The 16,379-nt window shown below is 32.2% G+C and overlaps 2 protein-coding genes across 3 annotated transcripts; one reads left to right on the top strand and one right to left on the bottom strand.

The window, feature by feature from the left end:
* The first annotated feature begins 3,899 nt into the window (after positions 1 to 3,899).
* LOC104101047 (kinesin-like protein KIN-10B) lies at positions 3,900 to 12,741 on the top strand. Of its 2 annotated transcripts, none has more exons than XM_009608449.4 (14): positions 3,900 to 4,166; positions 7,907 to 8,164; positions 8,293 to 8,461; positions 8,799 to 9,189; positions 9,285 to 9,490; positions 9,578 to 9,888; positions 9,991 to 10,054; positions 10,557 to 10,644; positions 11,541 to 11,722; positions 11,804 to 11,850; positions 11,943 to 11,964; positions 12,052 to 12,114; positions 12,201 to 12,239; positions 12,419 to 12,741. In XM_009608449.4, the coding sequence occupies exons 2-14, from the start codon at positions 7,929 to 7,931 to the stop codon at positions 12,461 to 12,463; spliced, it is 1,863 nt and encodes a 620-aa protein (XP_009606744.1). In that variant the 5' UTR covers positions 3,900 to 4,166; positions 7,907 to 7,928; the 3' UTR covers positions 12,464 to 12,741. The 2 variants fall into 2 exon arrangements, with proteins under 2 accessions (XP_009606744.1, XP_009606743.1); XM_009608448.4 differs by lacking the exon at positions 3,900 to 4,166 and adding an exon at positions 4,993 to 7,026.
* A 628-nt stretch (positions 12,742 to 13,369) lies between these two features.
* On the bottom strand, positions 13,370 to 14,994 carry LOC104101048 (metallothionein-like protein type 2). The gene is made up of 2 exons (XM_009608450.4): positions 14,835 to 14,994; positions 13,370 to 13,855 (listed from the first exon to the last, which is right to left on the bottom strand). Exons 1-2 carry the CDS (start codon positions 14,897 to 14,899, stop codon positions 13,675 to 13,677), a joined length of 246 nt encoding a protein of 81 aa, XP_009606745.1. The 5' UTR covers positions 14,900 to 14,994; the 3' UTR covers positions 13,370 to 13,674.
* Between the last annotated feature and the right edge of the window lie 1,385 nt (positions 14,995 to 16,379).

Here is a 16,379-nt window from a genome sequence, read left to right on the forward strand (position 1 = left end):
ATTCTAGAATTTACTACAAGTAATAGTCTGAAAGAAATACAACTGTCTGAATGAAAGAGATAGTAGAACAAAAAAGATAGACGGGGACTTCAAGGTCTGTGAAGAGTGAGAATAATGAAAAGACAGAATTAAACAAAAAATCCTTAAACCAATTGAGCAAATAAAATAGCAAGGGAAAACTGCATGACATCACCCTTCGTGTTTTTACTCTCAATCCCACCAAATAAATTAATAGAACGGTACGGCATCACCCTTCAGGCATTAAACCTCTCATAATATACACGACATCACCCTTAGTGCTTTACACTCTTCCTCACAATATAAATAATACATGTACGGCATCATCCTTCGTGCTTTACCCTCCTCCTCGCAAATCACAGAATCAATAACAATGGATAGATAAGAGTATCACATAGAAACCAGTATTTTACCCATAATCAATAGCACAATGTAACCTCAACCTTGAATCAATATTCGAAAGTTACCAAATCTCAGTGAAACCAGATATAAGTCACCCAACATTTCAAATAACCCGCTAAGCATGGATAGTAGAATTTAAGGCTACAAAATAGACAAGAATAGAATTTCACTCGAAGGCTATGACTCGACAATGACGCATAGATGCTCGTCACCTCACCTATACATCGTATTTCACAACCAAACACGTAGCAAATAAGCACATAATACCTATTCCCTCAAGCCAAAGTTAGACACGACACTTACGTCGCTCTGAAGGTCACTTAATTCTCAATCATAACTTTTCCTTTGGAATTCACCTCCAAACCACTCTTATCTATTCAGAAATGACTCAATAATATCAAATATTGCTAAAGAAGTCAATTATATTGCATAAATTAAATTTTTCAAATTTTCCTCCAAAAAGTTAAAAAATCGACCCCGGGCCCGCTTGGTCAAAACCCGAGGTTAGGACCAAAATCCATTTATTCATTCACCCCCGAGCCCGAATATGTAATTAGTTTTGGAATCCGACCTCAAATTGAGGTCTAAATTCCCAATTTTTTGAAATCCCTAGCGTTCTATCCTAACCCCTAATTCTACCATGAAAACTCTAGATTTTAGGTTGATAATTCAAGAAATATAATGGGTAATTAGAAGAAAATGGTTTAGAATCACTTACCAACACTTTGGGGAAGAAAATGACTCTTGAAAGTCGCCTCTACCCGTTTAGGTCTTGAAAAATATTGAAGAACTGGCTTAAACCCGTATTTGATTCTGTTTTATGCACTGGGTGATAGTGTGCATCGCGTTCGTGAGGACACTGTCGCGTTCGCGAAGGGTACTGGCTGCCAAGCCTATGCGTTCACGAGACGCTGCTCGCGTTCGCGATGGTTACTCCCCCCTGGCCTTTGCGTTCGCGATGAAGGAAAGACCAACCCCCCCGAGGTCCCCAAGTGCTTCGCGTTCGCGATGAGCCAGTCGCATTCGCGAAGGGTAAATCCCCTATCACTTCGCGTTCGCGACCAGGCCTTCGCGTTCGCGAAGAAGAAGTCTCGGCCTCACCAGTTTACTCTTCGCGTTCGCGAGAGGACCTTCGCGAACGCGAAGAAGGATATGCCAGATACCAGAATCTGCAGAAAATCAGATTTTTCCCAAGTCTAAAACATCTCGTGGCCTATCCGAAACTCACCCGAGCCCTCGGGGTTCCAAACCAAACATGCACACAAGTCTAAAAATATCATACGGACCTGCTCGCGCGATCAAATCGCTAAAATAACACATAGAACTCCGAATTTAGCACCAAATCAAATGAAATTCTCAAGAACACTTTAAAATATCTATTTTCTCAACTGGACGTCCGAATCACGTCAAATCAACTCAGTTTCTCACCAAATTTCAGAGACAAGTCTTAAATATCATAATGAACCTGTACCGGGCTCCGAAACAAAAATACGGATCCGGTACTAACAATGTCAAACATCAATCAATTCTTAAAAACAAATAATTTTTAAACTTTTAATTTTTTTCAAAAATTCATAACTCAAGTTAGGGACCTCCGAATTCGATTCCGGGCATACGCCCAGGTCCCATAATTCAATACGGATCCACCGGGACCGTTTACCAAAAATATTGACCGAAGTCAACTAAAATTAACTTTTAAGGTATAAATTCTTATTTTCATTAATTTTCAACATAAAAACTTTTTGAAAATATGCCCGGACTGCGCACGCAAATCGAGGAGGGTAAAAATGAGATTTTAAGGCTTAAGAGCGCATATTCGAGTTCTAAAATATAAGATGACCTTTTGAGTCATCGCAATTTCTTCGGTATCTGATCCAACATTCCAACAGATAAGCCAATATTTTAATCAAAACAAAACCCAACGCCCAATACTCAAAACACCAAGGTAGAAATGACACCAACCACTTTAAAGAGATGCTATTTAAGAATTAGCCAGTGCATCTTGAATTTTAATTTTTTGGGATAAATGTGTCGTGAATTGTCCTAAAGTTTGGATTTCTAATTTAAAATTTCAGGACAAAATAAATAATGACTAATCTATCTATATATAATAGGAAAGGCAAAACAATATTAGAATGCCAAGTGGCACAATCAAAATTCAACAAGTGTTAAATTTTAGGACAATCCTCCAATAAATTTGGAGATTCAAAATAATTTAAAATATAAATTAACTTAACATCTTTGAAACCTTCCCACTTATAAGATATCTATATTTATTAATTCAAGTAGTGTGACCAATTAAGTCAAAACTTAAAATTCAAAAAAAAAAAGATTAGTTAAAATGATAGTTTATTTTGTCTTAACATTGTCACTTGGCTTTTTGTGGTTATGCCACTTATCTTAATAATGTGTTTTTGCCTCTCCTTTTATTATATATAGAAGGAGAGGCATAATTTAGTTAACAAAAATTTTCATGTCACGCAAAATTTATTTATATATAATAGGACAGGCAAAGAAAGGTTGTGATGACACGTGTCTATATTTAGGACACTTCTCCAACTTTGTTGGAGTTTAAATATTTTAGAAATCCGCCAGTTTTAAAAAAATAATCATAGTTCCTCCCATGTACGTTTGTTTAGTATTTTTGAATTTATTTATTAAATATGGGTAATTAAAAAAACTTAATTAATTCCTCTCACGTAGGGATTAAGCCTTTTTTAATCTTCACGTTGGCATTAGGCCCCTTTTTAAGTTATTAATATATACCTAAATAGTTAGATTTGCAAATTTGTGCAATAAACAGAAAAAAAAAAAACGAAAAGCCAAGTGGCAATGTTAATGCATTATATTAAAATTAAAAGGAGAGGCAAAAGCATATTATTAAGATAAGTGACATAACCACAAAAAGCCAAGTGACATTATTAAGACAAACTAAACTTCCTTTTTAATTAGAATTTTTTTTTAAATTTTAAATTAATTAGTTACTCTATTTGAATTAATAAATATAAATATCTTATAATTAGCTATATTAAAAAAATGAAAATATAAAAAAATAAATAATAACTACTCATTCAAATTGGAGATTAGTTTCAAGTTGGAGTTTTAAAGTTATTTTCAATTCAAAAACGAAAAATAATAAAAATTAAATTAGCTACAATAAAAAATATATTTGGGGAGTAGTTTAAAGTTAGAGTTTTAAAGTTATTTTAAAATTTAAAAACGAAAAATAAGAAAAAAATAAATTATCTACAATAAAAAAACAAAAATATTAGGCCAAATACATATTGGGCCCCTTAAACGTGGTACCAAAATTCATTTGGACATTTCAACTTAGTCATGTTTCATTTAAATACTTCAACTATATTTCAACTGTGCCATTTAAACACAAAATACTATCGTGGCAAAAAGATTGTAGTTCACGGCTCTTAGGCGCGTGACTGGATCTGATATAATATTTTTCTTTTCTTTTATATTCCTTTTCCCCCAAAAGTTCATCACCACCGTCCCTGGCCTGTTGCTACAACTCATTTGTCACCATTCTCATCCCTCTCTCTCCTCCACCACTCTTCCCCTTCCTCCTCCAGTGTCTTGAAGCAAAATAGGCCGAAAACTTTTTAAATTTTGTAGGAATTTTGCTGGCTTGATAATGACATAATCTATGCGTTGAAGGTTTTAACAAAATAAAATGCATAGAAAGAGAAAATTGTTGGCCCCTTTTCTGTTGCTTTGTTCGATGATGAATTCAGGTAACATCAGTTTGAAATTCTTATTACCCGATTCTTCAAAAATTTGAAGCTTTAAGAAAAATTAGAAATTTCATATTATTGTTGATAATATCAGTTAAAGATTAAAGCTGAAACCTAAAAGCTCCATGAATACCCACTCGAATTCAAAGCGCTTTAAATTTAGAATTTCGAATTTTAATTTTAGAGGTTATCTTATTCTGTTTTCATTCCCACTTGATTTTGTACTTGAATTTCATAGATGTGGGTTGGTTAATTTTGACCAATATATGATTGATGTGATTATTGGAGTTTCTATGGGCAATTTTGTTCTTGAATTTCAATTCAGATCTGGATTTTTTTTTTCCAAGTGTTTAGGTGGTGGCATTCTGGGGAAGAAGTGAGAAACGAGCTTGGCAATTAGTGATGAAATTTTGCAGCAAGGCCATGAAAATTTTTGATAAAAAAAAACTACCTATTCAAGTTGGGGAATAGTTTTAAGTCGGAGTTTTAAGTTATTTTAAAATAAAAAATGAAAATAAAAATAAAGAAATAGCTTTTTATTATAAAGCTCCAGTTTCAAGTTGGAGTTTTAAATTATTTTAAAATAAAAAACGAAAATAAAAATAAAAAAATAGCTTTTTATTATAAAGCTCCAGTTTCAAGTTGGAGTTTTAAATTATTTAAAATAAAAAACGAAAATAAAAATAAAGAAATAACTTTTTAGGATAAAGCTCCAGTTTCAAGTTGGAGTTTTAAATTATTTTAAAATAAAAAACGAAAATAAAGAAATAAAAATAAAGAAATAGATTTTTAGGATAAAGCTCAAACAAAGTTGGTATTTTAAAATTATTTTAAATAAAAAACGAAGTTGAAAAAATTAAAACAATTGCAAATTCAAATTTGGGAGTAGTTTCAAGTTAGAGTTTTAAGACAAAATAAACTACCTTTCTAACAAAAGAATCTTTTGAATTTTAAATTTTGAATTAATTGATTACTCTATTTGAATTAATAAATATAGATATATTATAATTAGCTATAATAAAAATCGAAAATAATTACCCATTCAAATTGGGGAGTAGTTACAAGTTGGAGTTTAAAAAAAATATTAAAATAAAAAAAACAAATAAAAAAGTAAAATTAGCTATAATAAAAATGGAAATATATAAATAAAATAAATACCCATTCAAATTGGGAAGTAGTTTCAAGTTGGAGTTTTAAAAAAATATTAAAATAAAAATATAAAATTAGCTATAATAAAAACGAAAATATATAAATAAAAGAAATACCCATTCAAATTGGGGAGTAGTTTCAAGATAGAGTTTTAAAATTATTTTAAAATAAAAACACTTTCAATTCAAATAAAAAATACAAAAAGTCAAGTGGCATTGTTAAGACAAAATATTTTTCAAGCGGCATTCAAACTGGGGAGTAGTTTCAAGTTGGAGTTTTAAAATTATTTTAAAATTAAAAAAAAATAAGAAAAAATTAAATTAGCTACAATAAAAACGAAAATATTATATAAAAAAAACTAAAAAGAATTACCTATTCAAGTTGGGGAATAGTTTTGGTTACTCCCTTTCTAACTAAAAATCTTTGAATTTTAAATTTTGAATTAATTGGTTACTCTGTTTAAATTAATAAATAAAGATATCTTATAATTAGCTATAATAAAATAAGGAAAAAAAAACTACCTATTCAAATTGGGGTGTAGTTTAAAGTTGGAGTTTTACAAATATTTTAAAATAAAAAAATAGGCTATAATTAAAAAAATGAAAATATATATAATAAAAAAGGAAAACAATAACCCATCAAGTCGGGGAGTAGTTTCAAGTTGAAGTTTTACAAATATTTTAAAAAATATATATATAAAATTAGCTATAATAAAAAAATGAAAATATATAATAAAAATTATCCATTCAAATTGTGGAGTAGTTTCAAGTTAGAGTTATAGAATTATTTTAAAATAAAAAAAAATAAAGTAACTTTCAATTCATATGATAAATAGTAAAAAAAAAATTCTATTAGGGTGTTATATATAAGATAAGCATATATTATATATATATAAATACATCTCTTTATACTTTTGATGTAATCAAATTATAATTTAGTAAAAAAATATTACATTATTTAAATTTTTAATAAACTACAAAATTTAAAAACCAATCAAATAAGTATTACAGTAGAAAGGAATGTACGAAAAGAGGGGGATAGAGATAATTTTATGATATTTATATTTTAAATTAGTTAAAAAATAAAAGATAAATAAATAACACTCAAAAAAATTATCATTAGTACTAAGTACTTGCTAATTCAATAATAAAAATAAAAAGAATCAAACAATTTACTTGATTACTATATGATGTGTATCCTTTAATTTTATATAAATTGTGTTGTATTTCTGTACACTATATTAAATAATAAAATATAACTAATATTTATTAAGTTAATATGATATATTAGATCATAATTTTATATGATTAATATTCTGTCAAATTATAAGAGCATCGGACGGGTTCTTATACCAGTCCTCTAATAACATACGTGAAAACAACTATACCTGCACTTCAGTAGCTTTACGAGGCGGGCCACGCGAACCAAGGCAAAGGCCCAAGCACTTCAATTCAAAAACTTTCAAAAATCAAAACCGCCATCTGAAAATTTGAACTACTGATCTCTCACACACAACCTCTCTTCCAACGGTCCTCTCTCTCTCTCTCTCTCTCTCTCTCTCTCTCTCTCTCTCTCTCACACACACACACACACACACACACACACACACACACACACACACTGTCTCAAAGGGAAAACAGGTTCGAATTTTGGAGTGTGATCCACAAGCTGAGGTTGGTTAATTTTATTCTTTGTTCCAGTTTCTTCAAAGGTAAGTACACAATTCTTTGCTGTTTTGTTATTTGTTAGTCCATTTTCAGTTTTAATTTTGTGGAAAAATATTATCTTTAGAAACTCTCTTGAATTATTTTAGTCATGCTTTTACTAAATTTGATTATTGATACCAGAAAAGAACTGAGTTAGAATTTGATCAGTCATCAGATAGCGAGTTATTTTTTCCAAAGGATTTAAGTTGTGTGTTACCTACTTTATCAGTGTAGTTTAGTCCGTGGTAGTAAATTATTTACCTTATTATATCTACACTTTCTATACACAGTTGCAGGTAACTAGATATGAAGTATTTACACCGTCAATGAATATAACTTAAAACGCTAGCTAAATGGAAGGCTAAACTAGGAAACTGGAATAACATTGACAAAAAGGAGTAATTGATTTTAATAAAGCACAATTCTTTGTAGAATTGTTAAAACCTTGAAATCCTCACTTTCTAGTAGGTCATTAAGCTGATATTTCTTTTAAAAAGGTTTTTGTTCTTTTTAATAAATTCACATTTTGGGTAGGTATATTTCACCATGAGTCTATACTTCATTTTAAGAATTATTGGTTTCAGGTAAACAAGATAGATAAAAAAAAGGTATTTCTTATTTGAAAAGGAAAAATACTATAGCAAATTATTCGTAGAACAATGTAATCTGTAGTAATATTTACTATTCATTCAGCTCAATTGCAAAGAGTTGGCTAAGTTTGAAACATCTTGATGTTTCTTCGAGTGGTAAATGGTTTGTTCTATAAAAAGAAGAAACTTTTCATCACGAGATTAATCTGTGTTGTGTTGAAAAAATAAGTACTTTGTTGAATAAGACTGTATTTTTAAATGCTAATGTTGTTTATTATTGCTGTTAAATTGACAGGTTTTATTGTCCCTGGACTAATATGCAAATGGATTGTCTTAAAACATGTCAAACAGAAAACTTTTCTACTCCTGGAAAAATAGGGCAGTTAGAATCTGCTGTGGTAACAAAAGTTAGAGTTATTGTTAGAGTTCGCCCCTTTCTTCCTCAAGAAATTAACTCGAGAGATGGAAAACCAATCTCTTGTGTCTCTGTTCTCAACTCAGAATCTGAGCCTTCAGAGGATGTCACAGTTCATCTCAAAGATTATGAAACTTGGTAAGCATTTTCTCAATTGTTGGCATGCTCTAAGATTTAATCTGTCTTAGTACTATAGCATATTATATTAGTTGGACTACTATTTGTTGCACAACCTTATCCTGGGATACTTTTGTTTTTGATTGTAGTCGTAATGAATGCTACAAGTTGGATGCTTTTTTTGGTCAAGAAGACAACAATATAAGCGAAATATTTGACAAAGAAGTTAATCCTTTGATCCCTGGGTTATTACATGGTCGCAATGTCACAGTATTTGCTTATGGAGCTACAGGGAGTGGCAAAACTTACACCATGCAGGTATATTTTTATGTGTCTCATAATGCACAACTTGCTTCGTTACTCCTGGCTCCTGCAATTGGACTAGTGCGCGTAGATTAGGAGATAAATATTGAGTTACAACAGATGTACACGATGTTTCTTTTCAAGTTTTTTGCTGCTCTACTACTATAACGTAGATCCATGAGTGACCAAAGGAGATATCAGATTTTTCGGATTGGCACCATGCATAAGCTTATCCATTTTGTCCTAATCTATAAATTTTACATTTGACCTCTAAAGAGATATGTATGTGAAGCATATAGTTCCCTGGAATGTACACGTGGATTGTTTTGCAAATACCTTGTTACTGATGCAGGGAACTGAAAACCTCCCTGGTCTAATGCCACTTGCAATGTCCTCTATTCTCTCGAGGAGTCAGGGAAGAAGTAACATAGCAATATCATACTATGAAATATACATGGATAGGTGCTATGATCTACTTGAACTTAAGGAGAAGGAAATTTTCATATTGGACGACAAAAGTGGACAGATTCATCTCAAAGGACTTGCACAAGTTACCATCAGTTCAATGTCAGAGTTTCAGGAGGCGTTTTCTTGTGTGGTTCAGAGAAGAAAAGTTGCACATACGGGTGTTAATGATGTCTCTAGCCGTAGTCATGCCGTGCTCACTATTTATGTTTCTACTCCTTGCTGTGATGATACTGGAAATGTTGTTACTGGGAAGTTGAACCTTATTGACTTGGCAGGTTTTAACACTACTAAATTTAACCATGAATTATTGTGTAAGACCATTTAACTGAAAGGTAACTCACATGTTGTAACTCTAATGTCATTGAATTAGGAAACGAAGATAATAGAAGAACTTGCAACACTGGAATTCGTCTACAAGAGAGTGCTAAGATCAACCAGTCCTTATTTGCATTGTCAAATGTGATTTATGCATTGAACAACAATCAACCGCGAATACCCTATAGAGAAAGCAAATTGACAAGGGTATTGCAAGACTCTCTTGGAGGAACAAGCCGTGCTTTGATGATTGCTTGCTTGGTAGGATGTTGTATATATTATCTCTTGCCTTTCAGTGCCGCGAATGCAACACTTTTCTGAACACTATTTTCTTTTATTTGTTCATAGAACCCTGGAGAGTACCAAGAATCTCTTCATACAGTTAGTTTGGCAGCCAGATCAAGACGCATATCCAATTTTGTTGCCTCAGCCCAAAAAGGAGGTACTCCAAAGGTCAAAGTTGATATGGAGGCAAAGCTTCGCACCTGGCTAGAATCTAAAGGCAAGACAAAAAGTGCTCAAAGAATTGGGGCATTTGATTCTCCATTTACTAGCAAAACTCCAAATTCCATATGCTCTACCAAAAAGCTTGGTTTGTTTGAGAGCTCTTCAAAGCATAAATTTATTAGTAAACAAGGTGCTTCAAGCATAAAAAAGAGGTAAGAGATTACTCTATGATCTTGCTGTACTTACCTGTGTTAGATTTGATGATTGCTTAACTTTGCATTTGATTTTGATGACTGCTTAATTTTGTTGTACAGAGATCCAGATGGGGCCTGTAGAAATCTATTTAATAATAGACATCGATCAAACATCACAGCGGAGGTAAAAGACAGAGAGAACTATAATTTTGACCAAGTTCATTGTGAGTTAATGATGCAACATTTTGCTCCTTGCAGAATTCTTCGTGTTAAATTGAATAAAATCCATTGACAAACTTGGTCCATTGGATGCCCTCTATTATTTACTACTACTAGATAACTACTGTGAATATAACTTAATTTCTTTGAATTACGATGAACTGATTAACGTGAAACTATAACTATTGCCATTTCCATAGATTCTTGGATTACCCCACTTTAAGTTAATGCATGGCTGATAGCTTGATTAGCTTTAAAAAAACAGTTTTTAATTTACTCAATTTTTTCACAAAGAGAACTACTCAGTTGATTGATTTTGATATGTGATAATTAACAACTAGAAACTTTCTGTGGAATCTTTTTGAATGAACAACAGAATGATTTAATCACAATTTTTATTATGTAAGAATTGGAGTAAATAGATAAATCATTTTAAGTTGGATTTCTCCATTAATGTGCAAATGCAGGCTCAAGACCTTGCTGATAATAGAGAAGAAAAGATGTTCGAGGTTTTTGCTGAAAGCGTTGCGCCTGAGTCTAACACACTGGTGCATGGTACTTGGTCACTATAACCATATCTCAGTTCTTGTAGTCTGCCTCATGTATTCTTAATCCAACTTTATATAGGTGACTCATATTAAGCTACAAGAATTGACTATGTGCCAAAGCTAGTTCTAGTGTTCTCCTTCGCCTACTCTTCCCACAGAGAGCAGTAGCATACCTATTTTGCATCAACTCATATTGAGATACAACCACGAGATCATTTTTCAGTTATCTATGTGCCAAAGCTAGTTCTGCACTGCTCTAGCTATAAATGTTCCCACACAAAATGGTAGTATAACTATTTTGCATAGATTTGTTTGCAAACTTTTGCCAATTATGTCTATAATATTTGATCTCTTCTATCATGGTTCCATCCCTCTGTATGTGCACATCCCTCTGTATGACTTATAATCATCAAATTCTCATTTTTTAAAACTTGCTCCTCCTTCGTTACTTAGTTTCTGTTCATAGATGGCACAATCTTAGGTGGTCCATTTCGCTAAGATTTTACCAAGTCGAACCCACTGAGCTATCAATGTGCTTTCTTCCCCCTTTAAGCATTTTAACGGTCATTGCAGAATCAGATTTCCCTCCACCATATAAAATTAATCCTGAAAAATGCACTCATCTTCTTGTTCTTCCACATACTCTAGAGAGGCATCCGTACTACTATTTCATCTCTATTTGAAGCATTTCGAACCCCCATATCCCATTTAGAATTAGTGTCTAATCCTCTAATTAGTATATGTAACTGAATTGGAGTTTATTTGTCTCTATTGATCCTATTTACAGATAGCTGTGACAAAAATTGGGGAATAACAAACTGTTCCAATAAGGAAATATCATATATCTTTTCTACATATAGTGAAATAAATGTTGAAGACTTTTGTCTATTTGATCTTGTGTAGATGAAAAAACCAATGCGGAGGAGAAAGTGAGAACCGTTGATTGTTTCAGCTCCTCTAAAGCATGTGAGGTTGTTACCCCTAGAAAGGTCCTTTCTCCCATCAACTCCAACATAAACAATGAGAATATTCCAGCGTTAGGGACGCCACTTGATAAGTTCAGTACACAAAGTTCTAACTTGAAGGTGAGCAGGAATTCTTGTTGTCGTTATCTTCTGATTGCTTAGCATTTCTGGTTATAATTATTACACCTGTTGAGTCTACAGAACTCTCTAGTCCAGGAGTACATTGAGTTGTTGAACACAGCCAGCAAGTGAGTGTTGCTTTCTGTCTTTATTTCTTTTCATTTTTCTGTTTATTATTTCTACATGGAGATTAACTTTATTTTGTGCTACACTGTGTTAGGGAGCAACTAATGGAGATAAAGGTATGCGATTGATCTCTTCACATGATTCTAACATTGTCACCACTTCTACTAGTTGTGAATTTGACTGCATTTTCACATGTAATCTAGGGAATTGGACAAAAGATGGCTGAATACATTATCGAACTAAGGGAAACAAGCCCAATGAAATCAGTAAGAAACTCTTTTGAAGGTTTATGATGCTAAGTTTCTTGGTTTGTGACTGCATAACACTAAGCCTACTTAACTGGTTTATGCAGCTTGATGATTTGGAGAAGATTGGACTTTCATCAAAACAGGTAATGACATGCATTATATTTTCAATATTGAACTGAGAGGAGCTTAAATGGAGCGATATGAATAGTGAGGATTCATGTATAGGACTCATACTTGCTTCTGATTGAGGCTTATGTAAGTATTCTTTAAGCAATTGTGAATTATGGAGTGATAATGAAGAGTGTGCCTACATCCACTATAGGTACACAACTTATTCAGGTGGGCTGCAAGAGGAGTGCTGGGATGAAATTGATTTGCTTTGCAACACCTTGTTGTTACGAGAATGTGCAGGAGAAAAACTGGTTTTAGCTAGAACTTATGTTACTAACTTATAAGTATTTGTATAATTGAGTACTTGGATTTGAGAGCTAAGAAAGAAGGAAAATGTGAACTGCTGATATCAAATGTGTTGTATTTATGAGAAACGAAAGTATTCTTTTCATGCCCCTTCAAATGACTCTTTATAAGTAATATATTGTACCAAATCTATCCATAGATATTTGGGAATTACAGCATTTTCAGTTATATCTGCTTGTTTTCTTGAGTTGTTGCTACTACCTCTAGATTTGTCGAACTTATAAGGTTTAAAAGAGAAATCTAGAAATGTTCAGGTATGGTTGTTAGAACGAATTTTTCCTCCCACGAAATTTCCTAAATTAATGAATCATTTTAATGTATTAATAGATACATTGGGTATGTTGTTCTTCTTGATAAAAGTTAACTGCGACTTGGTTATAGTGGTGGCCGGTGGGTATCACGGGTAAATGTTTGGATTGACTTTTAAGCCGGTTAAATCAGTTTTTAAGCTCTTTTTAATTTAGTTCAGTGTTTGATAAAATTACAAAATGCTTTTTAATTTTCTTCAGTGTTTGAGAAAATTACAAAATGCTTAAAACAAGTCAAAAACAGTACGACTGAACAACCCCAACTAACTGCTTTTTGGTTTAAAAAAGTAACTTTTTTAAAGCGAATCCAAGCATGCTGTTAGTCAAATATAATCTGAAACAACTTTGGACGAACAAAATAAATACTAATTTTCCCACCTCAAATACCAGTTTAGCGTATTTGTTCTTAATAGTAGTTGTCTTCTTTATCAAATAAATATTTTTAGGATGAACCACGCAAAGACAGGAAAAAAGGAAATAATACACAGTAACAAGGAAGTAAGTTCTTCAATTACTTGAAACCAAACAACCACCACTTCCAAAACATAGGTTAAAATACCAGAAGCAGAGATGCTCATGTTACAAACCACACAACGACTTGTATACAATAACAAGAACCCAAACATTGTTCAGACTCCATACTATTTCTTATTAGAGAGGAAAAAACACATAATTTCCCCTGTTTTCAACAGACACAAGAACTATAAACTAGACATTTTTAAAACTATAGTTATTTTTTGTCTTAGCCAATAAAGGCAAACATCCATCTCTGCTTAAATAAGATTTAATTTGTTCATTTAGAACAAGTGCAGGGGTTACACTTGCAGTCAGATCCACATTTGCAACCATTTTCAGCAGCAGGAGATTCACCCATTTCCATAGTGCCGAAGCTTGTCTTCTCAGGTCCCACCCCAAGCACCAAAGTCTCGGTTGTGGTGCTCTCGTTGTAGCTCAAATCTGGGTACATCTTGCATCTGCCAACCAAAATTCAACAAACACAAAAAGTTAAGAAATTTTTCTACCATAAAACAACAAACCAATGTGATAAGTGGAGTCGGGGAAAAGGTGGGCAGGGACGTATCTAGGGTAAGGGGCTGGGTTCATCTAAACTCATGGTCCTCTCCCTAAAATATATATAATAATATTATATTTCTTTAAAAATATTAAAATATATGTGTGCACCATGCTTAGACTCTTATGGTGCAATAATTATTACGTGCACCTCTTCAAGATTCAAATCCCACTCAGAACGACCTTTTTTTTGGCACAGAGTACAACAACAACAAAAAAAACCAGTACGATCCACCTCTTTGTCCTACCTTTGTGGGACAAAGAGAGGCTATTTCGGGTAAAAACTCAGGCTTTTCTACCACACAACACAATCATTTTGCAATAATAATACCCAACACAAACATATAGACAAATCCAAAACCTAAAGTCAGTAAGTTTAGAACTTGTTATATGCACAATTTTTTTTTTTTTTTTGTGGGCATGTGTGAAAGAGTTCAAGCAAAAAACAACGGGTTCAATTGAAGCCATAGTATCCATACTAGATCCGCCTCTAATTACAAAAGAACTTACTAGTAACCCCACAATTTTCCAATTGAGATCGTATCATTTCCCACCAAATACAATCTTGCATGAAAATTTCAATCTGTCCAAGTTTAAACTTGGTGGACAAAGTTACCCGAAACTTATGCGGGTGGAAGTTCAAAAGTACCCCATGAAATTAAATTAGTGAAGGTGCATGCCCAAACACCACTGTCATTCACAAAATTCAATATAAAATTTATTATTTCCCAAAAAAGATATTCATGCATGCATCAACCAAAACAGTAAAAAGACGGGACTGAAATTATTTAATACAGCAAAATTTCATGTTGATAAAAATAATACATAAAATAGCAACAAATTAATTCTGTATCAATTGATAGAGGGAAAAAGAAGGCATACCCGCCACAGCCGTTGCCGCACTTGCAGCCAGATCCACAACCACAGTTTCCTCCACAGCAAGACATTTTCTTTGTTGTGAATTGAAAGTGTTTGATAAGAAATATGCAAATTCAAGAAAACAAGTGTTTTTTTTTAATGATGTAGAACGAGTATTGAGGAGTGTCCATTTATAGAACAACGGAGGAGAGGGAAGAGGTGACATCAACCGTACACGTGGCAAGATCGTGAAGGAATATCTAATCCTTGTAAGGCGGTCCATTCATGATCTTAATTACTTCCACGTATCTGTCGTTTTCTATCCTCCTAAATCTGTTCCCTATTCTCAATCAGGAGAAGCTGGTATTTTCTAGAAATGTACGTCCTCCTCTGAGGTGTCATTTCGTTCTAAATTAATTATGCCAAGGAAGATTAAATATAATAATTTCGGTATTAGAAGAATTTAAATAAAGTAATATTATTTAGACGCTTTCAACTTGTTTGAGGTTGGGATATTAATTGTTGTAATTCCAATCAAGTACAGATAAATCACTTGAATCAGTTTTTCTTAATCGCTCTAATCAAACGATCTTACCTCTATGCCCTTTTAAGAGTAGGGGTAAGTTTGCTCTAATCAAACGATCTTTAAAGGGTCGTTTGGTATAATGTATTAGGAAAAATAATACGTGTATTAGTTTTGATATTATTAATTCTTTGTTTGGTAGTGTTTTCAACCTATATATAACTATATTTATATTAATTATGCATATATTTAATAATATTTTTATACATAGCAAACCATGACATTATCAATATCATAATTTTTAATATATAGATAGGCATCTATAACGATAAAATTACCCTTGCAAAATCTTTTCCAAATCCTTCCAAATAATGTATACGTATTTTTGTAAACAAAATATTTTTTAAAAAAAATAGTGTACAATGCATATTATTTTTAATATACCAAACTAAATAGATGATAAGAAATAATCTTATCATAACTATTCTCAACATAATTAATTTCAGTATTACTAATTCCAATATTAATAAGACATTCTATTCAATATTATTCTTATAAATCCTACCAAACTGACCCCTAATTTTTTTGGTTGATAATGCAGAAAAAAAGGATAAGATTGTAACCGAGAGGAGAAGATATACTAATTGTTAGTGATTTGTCTATGGCTTAAAAGTCAAAGTGAAAGGGACAATATCATAATATCTGCACCTACAACAAACCCAAACTTTTCCTGCACCTTAACATGTGTTATTTTATCTTAAATACTTTTATTTAAGAAAGATTACGTGATTCTTTCGTATGTTTTTGTTAAATAAAAATCTAAAAATGTCGGTTCACTTTTGGTTTTTCATATTAGTGACGTCACGTTACTTCTTGAACCCGAGAAATAATAAATTTCATTTGTAATAAAACATTTCGTAGCAAGTACTCAGGATCATAAATAATAAAAAAAATATAAACTTTAACTTCTTTCAGTTTGAGACTAATGTTTTCTAGAATCAAATTAATAAAACTTGGTAACATAATAGATGCCGGACTACCCTTAA

Source organism: Nicotiana tomentosiformis, chromosome 7 (assembly GCF_000390325.3).
Source record: "Nicotiana tomentosiformis chromosome 7, ASM39032v3, whole genome shotgun sequence".
Lineage (NCBI taxonomy): Eukaryota > Viridiplantae > Streptophyta > Magnoliopsida > Solanales > Solanaceae > Nicotiana > Nicotiana tomentosiformis.

Bases quoted from the DNA above. Each gene is read 5' to 3' on its own strand.
- LOC104101048 (XM_009608450.4), bottom strand. From the start codon at position 14,899: ATGTCTTGCTGTGGAGGAAACTGTGGTTGTGGATCTGGCTGCAAGTGC. The intron at 13,856-14,834 runs GTATGCCTTCTT...TTTGGTTGGCAG, and splicing joins TGCGGCAACGGCTGTGGCGG to ATGCAAGATGTACCCAGATT.
- LOC104101047 (XM_009608449.4), top strand. From the start codon at position 7,929: ATGCAAATGGATTGTCTTAAAACATGTCAAACAGAAAACTTTTCTACT. The intron at 8,462-8,798 runs GTATATTTTTAT...TTACTGATGCAG, and splicing joins GCAAAACTTACACCATGCAG to GGAACTGAAAACCTCCCTGG. The intron at 12,115-12,200 runs GTAAGAAACTCT...TGGTTTATGCAG, and splicing joins AAACAAGCCCAATGAAATCA to CTTGATGATTTGGAGAAGAT.